This window comes from Cercospora beticola, chromosome 1, assembly GCF_033473495.1.
Source record: "Cercospora beticola chromosome 1, complete sequence".
Taxonomy (NCBI): Eukaryota; Fungi; Ascomycota; class Dothideomycetes; order Mycosphaerellales; family Mycosphaerellaceae; genus Cercospora; species Cercospora beticola.
The window spans coordinates 5,378,161-5,392,324 of NC_088935.1; the positions used below are offsets into that span (position 1 = coordinate 5,378,161).

Genomic DNA, 14,164 nt, shown 5'->3' on the forward strand with positions numbered 1-14,164 from the left:
CTAGAAAGACGAAACATGGGTCTGTGATGCAAACAAGCTCCACCCAAGCCGAGCAAGCTTTGATGCAAAGCAATCGGACCGAAATTGCTTGTCTATCCACGACAGCTCCACGAACTGCAACCCATAACTCGTCTCTTCATTGGCCCAGGAACGTGAATGATGGTCACACTTTGCAGGTCGCTGTCTGTGCACCGCGTGGAGGCCATTCGGGTGATATGCGGATGAGAGATGAAGTCGGAGGTGCCTTGGGTCCTCCACGAGGAGTAACCCGAGGGGACTCCATCGCTGAGCCAGGGAACTGCGAAGTGCTAATGGAGGTCATGCGTGAAAATTGGGTATAAGATGTGGAGGAGTTCCGGCGCGACGCCCGCGATAGGTTTGGAAGTTTTCGTTCTTGTCACCTCGCTTTCTCGTCAGGAAAGCACGATAGATGCGAGGACTCTCTTTTCTCCGCATCTGATTCAAGCTTCAGTTGTGCTTTCACAGCACTTTCACCGTAACCCGACAGCTCATTATAACCGCCACCATGTCGGAAAAAGAGCCCACCAAAGCCATCGAAACGGTCGAGCAAAATGCTGCCTCCAACGACCACAACGAGAACATGTCTGCCACAGACGATATCCACGCGGCGGGCAAAGACACAACAGCCCGCGCCACAAGCGTCCCCGGCGAGCCTCTCACAACGAAAGAAGCCATCTCCATCGCCCAAGCCGGAGGCTGGGAAGCCGACGCCCTCATCGAACAACTCGACAAAGAGCTCGCCGCAGACCCACGTCTAACCAAGAAAGGCATTTTCGACCTCGAATTCGCCAATCCGAAGTATTTCACCTATATCCTCGTCGCCTTCGCCTCCATGGGAGGCCTCCTCTCAGGTCTCGATCAATCTCTCATCTCCGGTGCAAATCTGTTCCTTCCAGACGACCTCCATCTTTCCACACACCAGAATTCTCTTGTCAACGCTGGTATGCCATTGGGAGCGGTCGCCGGAGCTTTCATTCTGAGTCCATGCAACGAGTACTTCGGCCGAAAGTGGAGTATCATCATCTCGTGCATCCTGTACACCATCGGCGGAGCTCTGGAAGCGGGAGCGATGAACTATCAGATGATCGTATGGAGTCGCGTCATCTTGGGAATGGGAGTCGGTCTCGAAGGCGGTACTGTTCCAGTTTATGTGGCCGAGACAGTGGAGCGAAGAATGCGAGGAAACATGGTCAGTTTGTATCAGTTCAACATCGCTCTCGGCGAGGTGTTGGGCTATGCAGTCGCTGCAATGTTCGTTTCTGTTCCTGGAAACTGGAGATATATCCTCGGAAGCTCCCTGGTGTTCTCGACGATCATGGGAATTGGTATGTTGTACATGCCTGAGAGTCCCAGATGGTTGTTGCACAAGCACCGCACCCTCGATGCGTACAAAGTTTTCAAGAGGATTCGAGGAAGCACGTCTATCGAGGCAAGAGAGGAGTTCTTTGTGATGAAGGTTAGCACAGAGCAAGAGCAGGCTGAAGTCGCGGCTGGAACTGGCTCGAGGAAAGCACCTTGGCTGGATCTCTTCACAAAGCCTCGTGCTCGCCGTGCGCTTGTCTACGCCAACATGATGATCTTCTTGGGACAATTCACTGGAATCAACGTAAGTGATTTTCTCTTTCTCACAATGATGCTGTCACTTACTCACATTTCTGCAGGCCATCATGTACTACATGTCCGTCCTCATGAGCCAAATGGGCTTCGACAAGTACCAATCCAACTACATGTCCCTCGTCGGCGGCGGCGCACTCCTCCTCGGTACCATTCCAGCCATCTTCCTCATGGAAACCTGCGGGCGACGTTTCTGGGCTATCGCCATGTTGCCCTGCTTTTTCGTCGGACTGGTCCTGATCGGAGTGAGCTATCACCTCCCAGTCGGTAGCTCTGCTTCACTCGGAGTCTACTTCACTGGCCTCATCACCTACGAGTTCTTCTTCGGGTCATACGCGTGCCTTACGTGGGTCGTGCCGTCAGAGAGCTACCCCACTTACCTCCGTTCATACGGCATGACGACCTCGAGTGCGCTGTTGTTCTTGTCCTCTTTCGTCGTGACATACAACTTCAGCGCCATGCAAGATGCCTTCACCCGGACTGGATTGACACTTGGATTCTACGGCGGTATCGCCGTTCTGGGCTGGTTCTATCAGATCTTCTTCGTAAGTTCCGCAGTCACTGATACAATTTCAATCTGGCACTCAGCTAACATTGATATTTTTCCAGATGCCCGAAACTAAAGACAAGACTTTGGAGGAGATCGATCTCATTTTCGAAAAGCCCACTGCACAGATCATCAAGGAGAATGCGGCCAGCGCCTGGGAGACAACCACAGACTTGTGCAGTTTCCGATTCCGCAAGGTCTTCATTGATGGCCACGCACCGCGTCGGGCGAGTATCGTTGAGCAATTGGCCAACCGCCCAATGCACTGAGAGATCGTCTTACTCCAGTTGAAGTCGGTATAATGATCTAGATAGAAATGAGTAATAGCCACGAATGACATACGTACAGATGCGTTTCCTCTCCGTTGCACCCTTCCATTCATTCCCTTGTTCGTTATACATCTCACGTTCCTCTTCAATTCTCACGTTCCTCTTCCTCTCAAGCAGTGAGCCCATCTCACCCCGTCATCCCCTCAATTCCCACATTCTCCTCTTCCCGTCTTCCCTCTCCCCTAACATCCTCCTTCGCATTCTCCACAACATCACTCATAAACGCCCCACCCAACAAAATCGCCGGCTCCTCCAAACTCTGATGCTCATAACTCAAAGTCCCCACACCTCCAGCCTCCAAAATCAAACTCGGATTCTCCGCAATATCCCTCCCAACCCATCTTCCTGCCAAAGCCCTCAAAATATGTCCATGAGCCACGATCAATACATCAAAAGGTTTCCTCTCTTCCTCTTCCTCTCCATTTTTGCCTTTAGGTTTCCCAATCGCCGGCGCATGAAATCGTGTTCGAATGTCTTTTATCAAGGCATCAAGACGTTCTGTGATTTGAGCAGGACTCTCTCCACCCGGACATCCATCACGCCAAATATCCCACTCCCCATCTTTTCCCACCCCCTCTTTCCTCCTCCTCTCCCGAATCTCCTTCGACGTAACACCCTCATAGTCCCCATAATCCCACTCCCTCACAGCTTCCGTAACTTCAATCTTCGCTTTGGTTTTATGTTCAGATGTATCTCGGACTTCCCCATGTTTTCCCCAAGGCATATCTTCTTCACAACCCAGTCCTAGCAGTTCAAGTGTTCGTTGAGCGCGTTTACGAGGCGAGACGTAGATGTGTGCGAGGTTCTTGGGTACGATGAGTCGGTCGGGACCGACGAGGGCTTTGCCTGTTGCGATGATTCGTTTCTCACCGTTTGCTGTGAGCGGGATATCGGATACGCCGGTGTGTCGGCCATTGAGAGACCATTCGGTTTCGCCATGGCGGATGATGAAGAGGCGGGGGGTTGTCATGGTCTTGTTCTGTGGTTGTTCTGTTGCTGTATAGTCAGGTGCGTGGAGTTGTAGCCGTAGCTGTAGGATCAGGAAGAGTAAGAGTAGAGGCAGGATCAAGAGACGTCGAAAGGTTACTGATGGTGAAACATACTCATTTCCATTCTCTGGCGGGGACAAGAACAACGTCATTCGTATGGAAGTCAGCGCAAGTGGACCGAATCTCCCGCAGCTCTACCGTGATGTCCACCCATGACGAGCAGTCCCTCCATGGCTGCCGTCCAACGAGGTGATGTCGATAAGTGGATGAACATGCTGACAGGTCTTTGACAAAGCATTCCGTGGCTGAGTTGCCCAGCGCGTCGCGAAGAGAAGCACAAGCAGCAGCCAAGCACAACCACGCACGTGCAACATCATCGCCAACACCATCTGGGAAGATGCACCAAGCAACCTTTCACCAAGCTCTCAGAGACAAATAGAACAGCTTGGACAGATGTGATTGATGCGAAGCTGTTCATCTCGAATATCCCACCTATCTGTTGCTCCCCTCAACACAAGCAAACCGCAGCTATGCACGCCACTATCTTTCTTTCCCGCTCGTGCAAAAGCTTCTCATCACTTTCCACGCCACGGAGCTATCATCTTAGACAATACCAATACATTGCTCTCCTCCCTTCACACCCAACGGGACTCGTGCATGAGCTCGAATGGAACCCCGCGGGACTGCTCTTCGTTCTCTCTCTCACCCAAATGCTCCTTTCACTTTCTTTTTGCCCAACAAGCAAGAGAGTGCTGGATGGAGGGTTCTGTGCCACAAGACTTTTGGTTCGTGTAGCAGGTCAAAATCGACAGCGCTGACAGATGAAACAAACTGAGACGGGCGGGAAGAGGTTGGCTTGGATGAGAATGTCTGCACCTCCTCTCGACAACCTGCCTCCCCAGACTTCGCCCCAAAAATAACGCCACAATGCAGAATTAGCGAGGCCGACCCTGTCGCTTCGGTCCTCGGATGCCATGTATGTACGATGGGGCCATATGCAAGAAAAAGCCAGTACTTGTAGAAAAGGCGGCAAAAGGAAGTCCGCGCAGTCTCTATATATTACGTCCGTCATGAATGTGTGGAACACACTCGTCGTCATTCTCGCAGTGAGGTCGAACTGCGAGTAGGGATAACAGGAGAAAATAGCCGCGAATGGCCAAGGGAGTGGCGTATAGCACACCTCGAGAGATGCCATGCTCTGGAAGGTCATGTCGCATGATGTGCTGCCGTGCACGCGGGACTGTATCCAGCGCGAGCGAAATGAAAAATCCAGCGATGAAGCTATCCAGGTGCAGGTATCATGCTCTAGCGTACGCCGATGGGCGGTCTGGGTGGCAAGCTGCTGCTTGAGCTGTGTGCTGAGGGTTCGGAATCTATGGGAGCGGAGCGGTTGCTATCACCACTCCCCGCGCTGGCAGAAGCAGAACCTGTCAATGACCGTACTTGATGGGGAGGACCGCTTTTCGGTGGGTAGAGATTGCTCACCCCTGTTTGTTGCTCAATGTGTTGTGGCGCCACTGCATTGCCATGTCCCGGTGGATGTCGAGGGACAGGTTGGCTCATGCCAGGCGGACTCGGTCGTCCATTGCGTCCTGGAGGTCCTCCATATCCATTAGGAGGTGATGGTCGCCCGTGTGGAGGCCTTTGTCCGGGGCCTAAAGGGTTGCCTGGGGACTGACTGCCACGCCTCCCACCTGGGTAGCCATTGTGTGGTGGCCCGCCATTTTGGAATTCATGCAGCCGCTCCGCAGTCAAAGAATTTGCCCTCGACTCGTGGCCCATGTTCATCCTGTCGACACTGCCGAATCGGTCAGAAGAGTAGCCCATGAGAGGGTTGTTCATCAGTTCTTCGCGGAGTCCTGGCATATCAGCCATGATGGCAGCGCTCGTTCGAGCACGAGCGTTGGGTCCCGGTCGCCTCATCATTCCACGGCTGTGACGTGGCGGCGCATTTGGCACACCGTTGAGTCCTTCCGGATTGCTTCGCAACTGGCTGGCACTCGGCGCTTTCCGTGTTCTCCTAGAAGTGACGCTCATCATGTCGAGATTGTCCACATCGGCCACCGGCGTCGCACCAGCCGCCATCGGGTCGAAGAAGTCCAAGCCATCTTCATCATCATCATCGTCGTACTCTTGTGTCCTGCGTGGACCTCTGCCACCGCCAGGGCCACGACGCATGTGGTACTCTCTTTCACGCAAGGCAAGCTCTTTCTGGCGCAGTGCCAATTCGCGCTCCCGTAGAGTCAGGTCGCCCGAGGCCGAAGGAGGCAGACCATTCTCGTACGCGCCATCCTCGGCCATGTCGCTGTACAGCATCAAGTGGCTGAACTCCTCCAGGTCGTTGTTCTCAACGGAAGCGCGTCGTTGGAGCGGCGGGCCTCGTGGTGGTGCGTACCCATTTCCATTCATCCTGCCGGGCGGCGGATACCCAGACATGGACGGAGGTCCTCTTCGTGGCGGGCCACCGTTCAAGCTTGGTGCGCGGCTGCCCGGACGCATGCCATTGGGTGGCATCGGTCTGCCATTCATCGCAGGCGGTGGAGGTCTGCCATTGCCGTATCCGTGATTCGGAGGGCCTGGTGCGGAAGACATGCGTGGGGTTGGTGCTGCCGATGGCGAAGGAGGTCCAATTGGTTTCGACTGATTGACGACGTTGATGTGATGCAAAATTGAGTAGAGCGTCTCGATGCGAGGAATCTGAACCCCGACTTCCTGTGCCAGCTTGATCGGCGAGCCGAGATATGTTTCGACTTCCATTGGTCGTCTGGCGGTGAAATCCTGGTACATGATGCTGTTCGTTTCTGATGGAACAATCATTTGTTCCATGGTCTGTTCGCGGAACTCGGGTTTGAATTCGCAGCCGGTTTTGCGCGCGAGAGTAAGAAGTTCGTCAATTATACCTGTAATGAGCGAGCGGACGCCGTTCTTTTCCAGAAGCTCGGCATGAGAAGGTGTCTCGAAAAGGACACTGGCGGGATAGAAGGCAATGGGGCTGGATGTGTCAGCGATGGTCGTATCTGGAGGCTCGCTATCGACTCACCCAATCATTCGTTCAAATTGTTTCTGCCGGATGTTGACAGAAACCTCGCAGTCGACCTGGCCGGACTTGAGAGTCATCGAAAGCGCTTCCGCCATGTCGGTCTGTATTGATGCGGGTATCGATGGGTTTTTGTTGGCAGCTCCGACCCAAAGTTCAGAAGAGCCACTATGCTCAAATTCGCTGGGGCCTAGCTGCGAAATCTGCACACCCGACACCAGTGACAAGACCACGTTGGTAGGAAAGCGCTGTTCCAGATACGACTCGATTCCGAGTGTGGCAGTGGTGTTGACCAGGATGCAGGTGTGCTGCGGCGACACAACCGACTCAATGACAGAGGCGAGATCGTAGACGTCGGGTAGTGCTTTGACGCACAGCAGGACGTAGTCAAAGGACGCCCGCGAAGCGCCGGCAGCGTCTTCAGGCGACTTGACGACTGTGGTTAAATAGTCAGTATTGCCGAGATGAGCTCCCTGATAGTGTGCTGGGGTGTCATCCTACCATGTCTTGGCTTGAATCTTTCATTGCCGAACTTGGAGGATCTGTAGTAAAGGGTCAGCAGTCAAGGCGGCAGAAATGCGGGAGTTGCGGTCTCGTACTTGAATGATATGCCGTATTGATGCACTTGCTCGAAGCCATTCTTCCACACCAATGTTACGTCGCAAGCCTGTGTCGCGGAAAGGCGCCATGAAAGGAAGGCGGAGACCGCATTGCCGCCAACTGTGCACACCGTCAGCATTTGTGCCATTGGAGTGATTCAACACGAGCGAGAGCATCGTGCGCAAGAGTGTGTGTGGATGGAGGGTGTTTCTTTGCGCGCCGCAGTGAATGCGAGCGTGGGTGTGCGCGGGACGCAAAGGACGAGGGAGCATCGACGCACCTGACAGTATCCGCAGGCGCGGTGTCGAGGGAGGCATGGTGGAGGTGCGGTGAGGCGCGCCAGGAAGACTGGTGGCCGTGGATCGAGTGGGAAAGATGTGGTCGTGGCCGGTATGGGTGTTTCGCGGTGCGAAGGTGGTGGAGCTGGCGTCTGCCGCGTCACTGCGCAGCCAGGATCAACCGGATTGGTGCTCTGAGCTGTGTCGGGCAGAGGTGAATGGCGGCGGGAGGTCTCTGCTGCGGACGGGTCGTCGTATCCGCGTCGTGTTCGGAGCGACGCTGTGCGGTGGAGAAGCGACAGCAACGAGCGATGTCGATGGGCGTGGCTGCGGTGGAAACGAGCGTGATGGCATGCGAACGATGCCGGAATGCAGAAGGACTCGCAGCGAGGCTGGCGGAGCGGCGGGGCGGTGGGCGTGTCCCAGCAGCAGGCCGATCGGACGACACGCGCGGTGGAGGAGGCAGAGGGTGCAGCAGTGTGCAGCGGCGTGCAGTCAGTCGGCGGTCGAAGCAGACAAGACAGGCCAGCAGATGGCGGGCGAGATGGAGCAGCGCAGCAGCAGCTCGGCGACGCCAAAAAGGCAAAAGACGCACAGGCGCGCACAGGCGAGCGCAGGCACGCCCCCGGCAAAGCTGCATGCACGACCTCTGGCTCACAGGCAGGAAGTGGGTGCACGCTGACGCCAGCCAACACACGCACGCAAATACTGATGTCTATCGATGGATATGTCGATCTCGGTGTCGAATGCCCTCTCAAATATTCACCTCTCCCTCATCGTTGTTCCTCCCCCTCGGATTGCCAGCGCGCTCCCCATTCATGGCTGACACCGCCTCTCTATCTCTGCTGCCACTCCGACAGGCAATCTCGCACAGCAGCAACCACATGCGCGTTCTCGTTGGCTGACATGGTGGCGATTGCGCACCGCTCTCAACGGATGTCCTGTTCCCGGATACCCTCCATCAATGCGTCTCTCGCTGCGCGGTGGCGAGCGGACGCTTCGGAGGCTGGCGGTGCAGTGCTCTGTAACGCTGGCATCGACCCAATGCCGCCGCCGCTCGAGTGCGATGCATCAATCGACGCCAGGATCCGCCATATGGCGGCCTATGCGCTATGATCTCCCTGCTCGTCCGACGCTCGCATCATCGCCAACATCATCATCCATATCCGCTGTACACATTGCTACATCATGGTCGGCCGGCCGTGTCACCGACCACCGCACTGTCTTGAACCATGATTGATTTTAATTTTCACTGCATTCGCAGGAATCACGCCCTCTTCACGGCCCGTGTCTCATCGCATGCGTAAGCGTACCACGAGCGCGACCACCTTATCACCGTAGCGGTGATTAGTCCACATCCAACGGCCCTGTCAGACAAGAGACCGCCTGTGTGGCTTTGTGAACATCCTGGAAAACACAGACGAACTGATCTCTGTTAGCGCCGGATGCGAGCGGCGACTGGCCATCCTCGTGGCCTCTCCTGGACCGCTGCTGAGAGTGATGAGAATGATTTGCACCTGCAACATGCACCAACATACCAGGGCCCGTCCGGTGCAACTCCCAGCCGTCTCCGTGTCTCTCGTCTGATTCGGACTGCCGCCAACTTCAGCCACACGTGCCAGACGTTCAAGAGCGAAATGAACTCAATTCGGTCAAAGTTGGCAGCCTTCAGCCTCGAGCAGGGCACGGAAGAGAGCCCGTTGGACCGCCGGTGGTCTGTGCCCACATTTGTCCCTTCGCGTGCGCGTCTGACAGCTCGAGATCGGTGATGAGCCAATTCCACCCGTCGTGTTGCATCGCGACTGTTTCATGATCCGGACGTTTTACATCTGTCTTGCTTGTGTGGTACAGCTTCACGGTATGACAGCTTTCACACCTTCATCTGCGTGCGCACAAGGGGCGAAAAGCAAAAAGCACTATTTCCAGCATCAGCAGCTATCCGCGTGGCGCGTCCGCAGAGCACGTTGTCTCGCGAGCGCGCGCCCGCGCTGTCGGCATTCATTCGTGGTTGTTGCCGGCATCAGCCGCTGATAACATTGATTGAACTTTTTCTCGCGGGCGTTGGAGCTGAACCTTGGCTCGGAGATACACATTATGCGAGACGACGATATCGATGCATACACCACGCCTCCTCTACCAGGGCGGAACACTTGACTTGCATATACACGACGTCCACGTTGTGCTGCTCTTCTTCCTGCGTTCCACCTCAGCAATTCCCGCGATCGTCCTGTCGTGCTGATCTGGCGCATGGCAGGATGAGAATGCTGCCCATTGTTGAGAGCCAAGTGTCCAGGTTTCCGGAACAGATTTAGAAACAAGCGGCATGCAGGTGGTTCAACGTGCGCGTCGCGGAAGCTCTCCCACGATGAATAGCCGTCCGGCTTTGCTCTTCTGCTTCTCTGCGTCAAGCTTGTGCCAATGACGGAGTTATGCACAGCAGAGAAGCGCTGAGAGAACGCAGTGGTCCGCGCAGAGCAACAAGACGTTATAGCAACGTCAGATTTAATGTCGAATGGGCCAATTTTTGGTGGTTCGTGACATCAAACGCGAAACCAACGCGACGCGACGCCGTCTTAGTCAGCTTCCTTGTCGCACCACCCGACGGTGCAACACTCACAGCGGACGCCGTCAATCGCAGTTGCTTTCTCCATCCTGCTGAAGATCGTTCTTCTCTCCGCTTCGGTTCGAACATTATTGCGACAGCTTCAGCAGCAACGTCTTCGTCACCAAACCATGACCAACGCACCACTGTGGCGTGACAAGACCTGACCAAGGAAAGTTGAAACCACGCTTGAAAATACCACTAACTACCGAGGGCGGTGCGTGTACGCCGTACGCTATACGCTGTACGCCGCTCGAACTTGCGAGAGAGCGGGAAAGAAAAGCGATGCTAGCGACCACGCGAGCGCACCGAGCCCTGCCGGTCTTCTTGTTTGCCGTATTCTGTCCGAAATTGGGCTCTGTAGCTTCTCCGCCAACTCCAACTCCAACTTGCCCATCTTTTCATGGTCGCTGGATGTGATGAACTTCAACTGACGAACATGATCTACAACAAGTTTTCCTTTCGGTGTGTGCTCCGGCGAAGGATGTGCATTGATGATGCATGACGCGACAGCTTTGTGACGATCTTCCTTGTCGGTGACTCCGTCGCTTGTAGAGTTTGACAACCCCTATGCACTTCCGTATGTGGCATCTTTCGCTGCAGGCTTGGCGGCGCTACGGTGTACTACTGACTTTCCAAGAGTACAAGGATTTCCCGTTTCGAACAAAAAGATCTTCGAAGCTGGAGCTTCTGGAAGAGCTATTGGAGGTTCTGTAGGTGCTATTGCACTGGCTTTGCCGATTAATACGAAGGTGTTTTTGACGAATCACTGTGGGAAGAAATGCATGAATACGAATAGATGCTTCTGAGCTTTCTTGCGACTGGTTCTGACGTCGGCGCTGTTGATCTTCTTCTACAGGCCTCGGTGCCGGTATACACTCGTCATGGCCTTGCGTACTGCCTTGCCTGATGTGCTTGCAAAGTGACTTTGTCGAAAGAAATAGCACGCCCTCGAAAAGAAAATCGGCCCCGACGCACGAACATATTATGGGAAGAGAACAATTCACATGACAAGCAAACTCACCGCTGATCTATTGGACAAGATTCCATCTAACGTCGTTGTCATATAACGCCATATATAGCCCAGGGTTTCACAATAAGCTTGCATATCCTTCCTCTCCCCCCGCGATCTACATCTACGAAATCCTACTCGTGCACACGTGGCAACGGTGTTACATGGAAACGGTGCGGGTGAGATGATGAGATGAGATGAGAGGTCTATGGTGTGGCGTATGTACGCATCTTTCCTGACTCAGAGTCACAAGTTGACTAGTAGGCATATACTTCACGATGAGATCTGCTTACCGCCCGCGCCTCTTGATCCTTCCAATTCATGTCCTTCCCGTGTGTGTGGGATAGGTTTGCGGAGCAAGCGCCTGAAGATAGGAGTGCAGTAGCCCTAGCACTGATATAGGGCAGAACCGAATTGAATTGGGGTATGGCCCGGGCGCTTGGAAGTATAAGATAGCCTTGTAGGATCTACGGTACATAAGTCTATGCTGTCGACTCGCTGCGTTTTTCTGGGAAGTCGAGGGACGTTTGTTGGAATGGAAGATTTAAGAGGTTGGTGGTAGGTGGTGGTCTTGGCTTGGAGGTGTGTCGGATGATGAGCTTTCCGACCAGAAGGATTTGTAGGGGTCTAGATTTGCGCTGCACAGGAGAATTGGTTTGGTACCAAGTGAAGTTGGTATGGGGGATTGGATGATGGTATCTGGAGTCTGTCGAGTGATAGTGTTATGTGTGTTCTGTTATGCGCCCTGATGCTGGCGAATGATGATGCTGAGATGTAGGTGGTATTGATCGATGTGGAACGATCAATAGCAGGAAGCGAGTTTGGTGACGATGTCTTTCGTGCCTACTGGACTCCTATTGAAAATCGCCACAATGAGCCGATTCTGCAAAGGAAGACAACTGCATCTGCGAAATTGATGTGGCCGGGCGTCTACGATAGGAGGTGTGATCGTGTCCCTCCTGGAAGCAAAGGCAGCCAACTATTGCAACAGAGGCCCCCAGGCGAACTGCTTTCCTGGTGCACCTTCAGACTGAGCGCGAAAGAGAACTCTCGGAGCTCCTAGGGCACAGTCTGGTCCTTCGTCGAGCCCAATGCTTCTGCCCAGATGATTTCGACGACCGATATAGCAAGGTATTTGGCTAATGTGATTCGAGATCTTTGACCACAAAGGCGTTCGGCTTGGATGATCCTCCATCTGGAGAAATGAGGCACATTTCGATTGTATGATATCCCATGTGCGAGTGCTCCGCAAACCATGCGATCAATCTTCTCCTGACCGAAGTAAATGTCGATTTCTACTGCATCTTAAGAGCACATCTCAAGATCCAGATTGCTTCCTGCCATTCCAGGGCCGTTGACTAATTCATCGTACTGCTTCTCAGCAGTCTTCCCATCTTCTGGCTTTCCTCTCAGTCGTGCGGCTTTCACGACTGCGTTGAACTGGTAAAGAGATAGCTTCCGCCATTTCTTAAGCTTCGATCGTTCGACTTCGGCTCCTGATTTGGCTGCGAGCGTGGGTGAAGTGCAGACTTCTGTCATAGCAACATCCGCGGTGTCCTCGTCCATACACATGGCGGAGTCTGCCGGGCTTGTCGGAGAGGAAGGGCTGCAGGAGGTCGTATTTTGCGTCGTCTTTGGCGGGAAGGAAGTGACCTGTCTGCCCTGCTCTTCCTCCAGCACCACGCCGCACCTCGAGATCTCCTTCTCTATTTCTGACAGCGCTTGCTTCAGCTCTTTCTCCTCGTCATTCCAGGACCTGAGCTTCAACCAATGCTCCGCCAACGTCCGGTCATTCTCCGTCTCAAGAAGATCACTGAAGCGTCCCTCGACATTCTCCTTGTCTGCATCGTGACAAGCACACCAAATGCTGAAAGGAACGATCTTCTTTCGTCGCTTCTCTGCCTCCCTCAGCATATTCTGCAACTTCTCTCGCTTCTCTCTGCTCGCTTTTTCCTCCCGCTTCAACCGATTCTTTCTGGTCCAGACCAGGTGTCCATTGATCTCATCCTCACTGTCATAAATGAACCTCTTGGACTTGATAGCCCTCCATTCCTTGTCGCCCTTAAGTTTTGCGATCGCTCTCTCCTGCCTTACATGAACGGGCTTTTCGTCCAACGTCTTCGCCACGCCCCGTGGATCGTATACATCGACCAGCTTTTTGACAGCGTAGAACCGCATAGTGTTGAGGGCTGTTTGCTCTGGAGCATTAGATTCCGATGACCAACGTCCTCCCCGCAAAAGGTGACGCATCTTGGGACTGGAACTTTCAATACGGTTAACAAGCTTCTCTCGCTCTTTGGGTGTTTGTTGGAATGCGGCTTGGAGATCTTTGTTGCCTGCTCTTTCTTCGGTACTGTAGATGTTGCCGTTGTCATTGACTAGAGTGCTCTCGATGTTGCTGAGAAACTGAGAACTTCCAAAGCCCTTGGAACTGCTGTATCCCAAGACTTGACTGTCGAAACTCTTCTTGCTGACGAAGGAGTTGAAGGTCTTTCTCAGTTCCTCGACCTCGTCCAGTGTGGCATGGAAGATGTAGGCTAGGTTGCCGGAAGTGTAGCTCAGGTAGTTTTCCACATCCTTAGGAGGTTCGATCTGATTGTGCATAGCATCCCGTGGTTGAGGATTCGAATAGAGCAAAGGCGGTGCGGTGTTGGCAAGTAGGAATTCATGGATGGCTTTGGTTGGAATGCGACTTGGGAAGAAGACGTCGCTCACTGCATCGTCGCCAGTTGAAGTCGTGACGGTCGGTTCCTCATGATCGATGCTGAAGAGCTCCATGGTGTTGGGATGCCAAGCTCTTTACGTGGCGATGAATGTTTGTTGAAGTCGTTGTTGAAGATCTGAATTGTAAGCTTGCCATCATGTTGTCTTGTGATAAATGCTGATCGCAACAAGTGAGATGGCGCAGCATCTTTCACTTGACGAGCTCTACCTTGTGAGAACCTGTTCGTAGTGGTGATTGAAGCTGCTGCCTACAAGTGAGTAGTTTCCATCCTTCAACTTAGACATGCTGGTGGATTCTTTGTGAATACCTCAAACACCAAAGTGGGCGTTGAGGGTCTTGTACGAAAGAAGTGAAAGTGAGGTGATGCTGGATATCGATGATTCGCATGATGGCAGAGGCGTTCTGCGACT

The 14,164-nt window shown here is 53.7% G+C and overlaps 4 protein-coding genes across 4 annotated transcripts; 1 reads left to right on the forward strand and 3 right to left on the reverse strand.

Moving 5' to 3' along the window:
* Nucleotides 1–526: 526 nt before the first annotated feature.
* On the forward strand, nucleotides 527–2,451 carry FST1 (Fungal specific transcription factor; the record flags this gene model as incomplete). Its single annotated transcript, XM_023594723.1, has 3 exons — nucleotides 527–1,627; nucleotides 1,683–2,180; nucleotides 2,245–2,451. The coding sequence occupies 3 exons, from the start codon at nucleotides 527–529 to the stop codon at nucleotides 2,449–2,451; spliced, it is 1,806 nt and encodes a 601-aa protein (XP_023459181.1).
* Nucleotides 2,452–2,638: 187 nt separating this feature from the next.
* RHO25_002137 (uncharacterized protein) lies at nucleotides 2,639–3,481 on the reverse strand (the record flags this gene model as incomplete). Its single annotated transcript, XM_065602180.1, has 1 exon — nucleotides 2,639–3,481. One exon carries the CDS (start codon nucleotides 3,479–3,481, stop codon nucleotides 2,639–2,641), a length of 843 nt encoding a protein of 280 aa, XP_065458252.1.
* Nucleotides 3,482–4,896: 1,415 nt separating this feature from the next.
* RHO25_002138 (uncharacterized protein) lies at nucleotides 4,897–7,454 on the reverse strand (the record flags this gene model as incomplete). Its single annotated transcript, XM_023594726.2, has 6 exons — nucleotides 4,897–4,911; nucleotides 4,986–6,492; nucleotides 6,541–6,973; nucleotides 7,039–7,079; nucleotides 7,137–7,257; nucleotides 7,418–7,454. The coding sequence occupies 6 exons, from the start codon at nucleotides 7,452–7,454 to the stop codon at nucleotides 4,897–4,899; spliced, it is 2,154 nt and encodes a 717-aa protein (XP_023459184.1).
* A 4,880-nt stretch (nucleotides 7,455–12,334) lies between these two features.
* On the reverse strand, nucleotides 12,335–13,807 carry RHO25_002139 (uncharacterized protein; the record flags this gene model as incomplete). Its single annotated transcript, XM_023594727.1, has 1 exon — nucleotides 12,335–13,807. One exon carries the CDS (start codon nucleotides 13,805–13,807, stop codon nucleotides 12,335–12,337), a length of 1,473 nt encoding a protein of 490 aa, XP_023459185.1.
* Nucleotides 13,808–14,164: the final 357 nt, after the last annotated feature.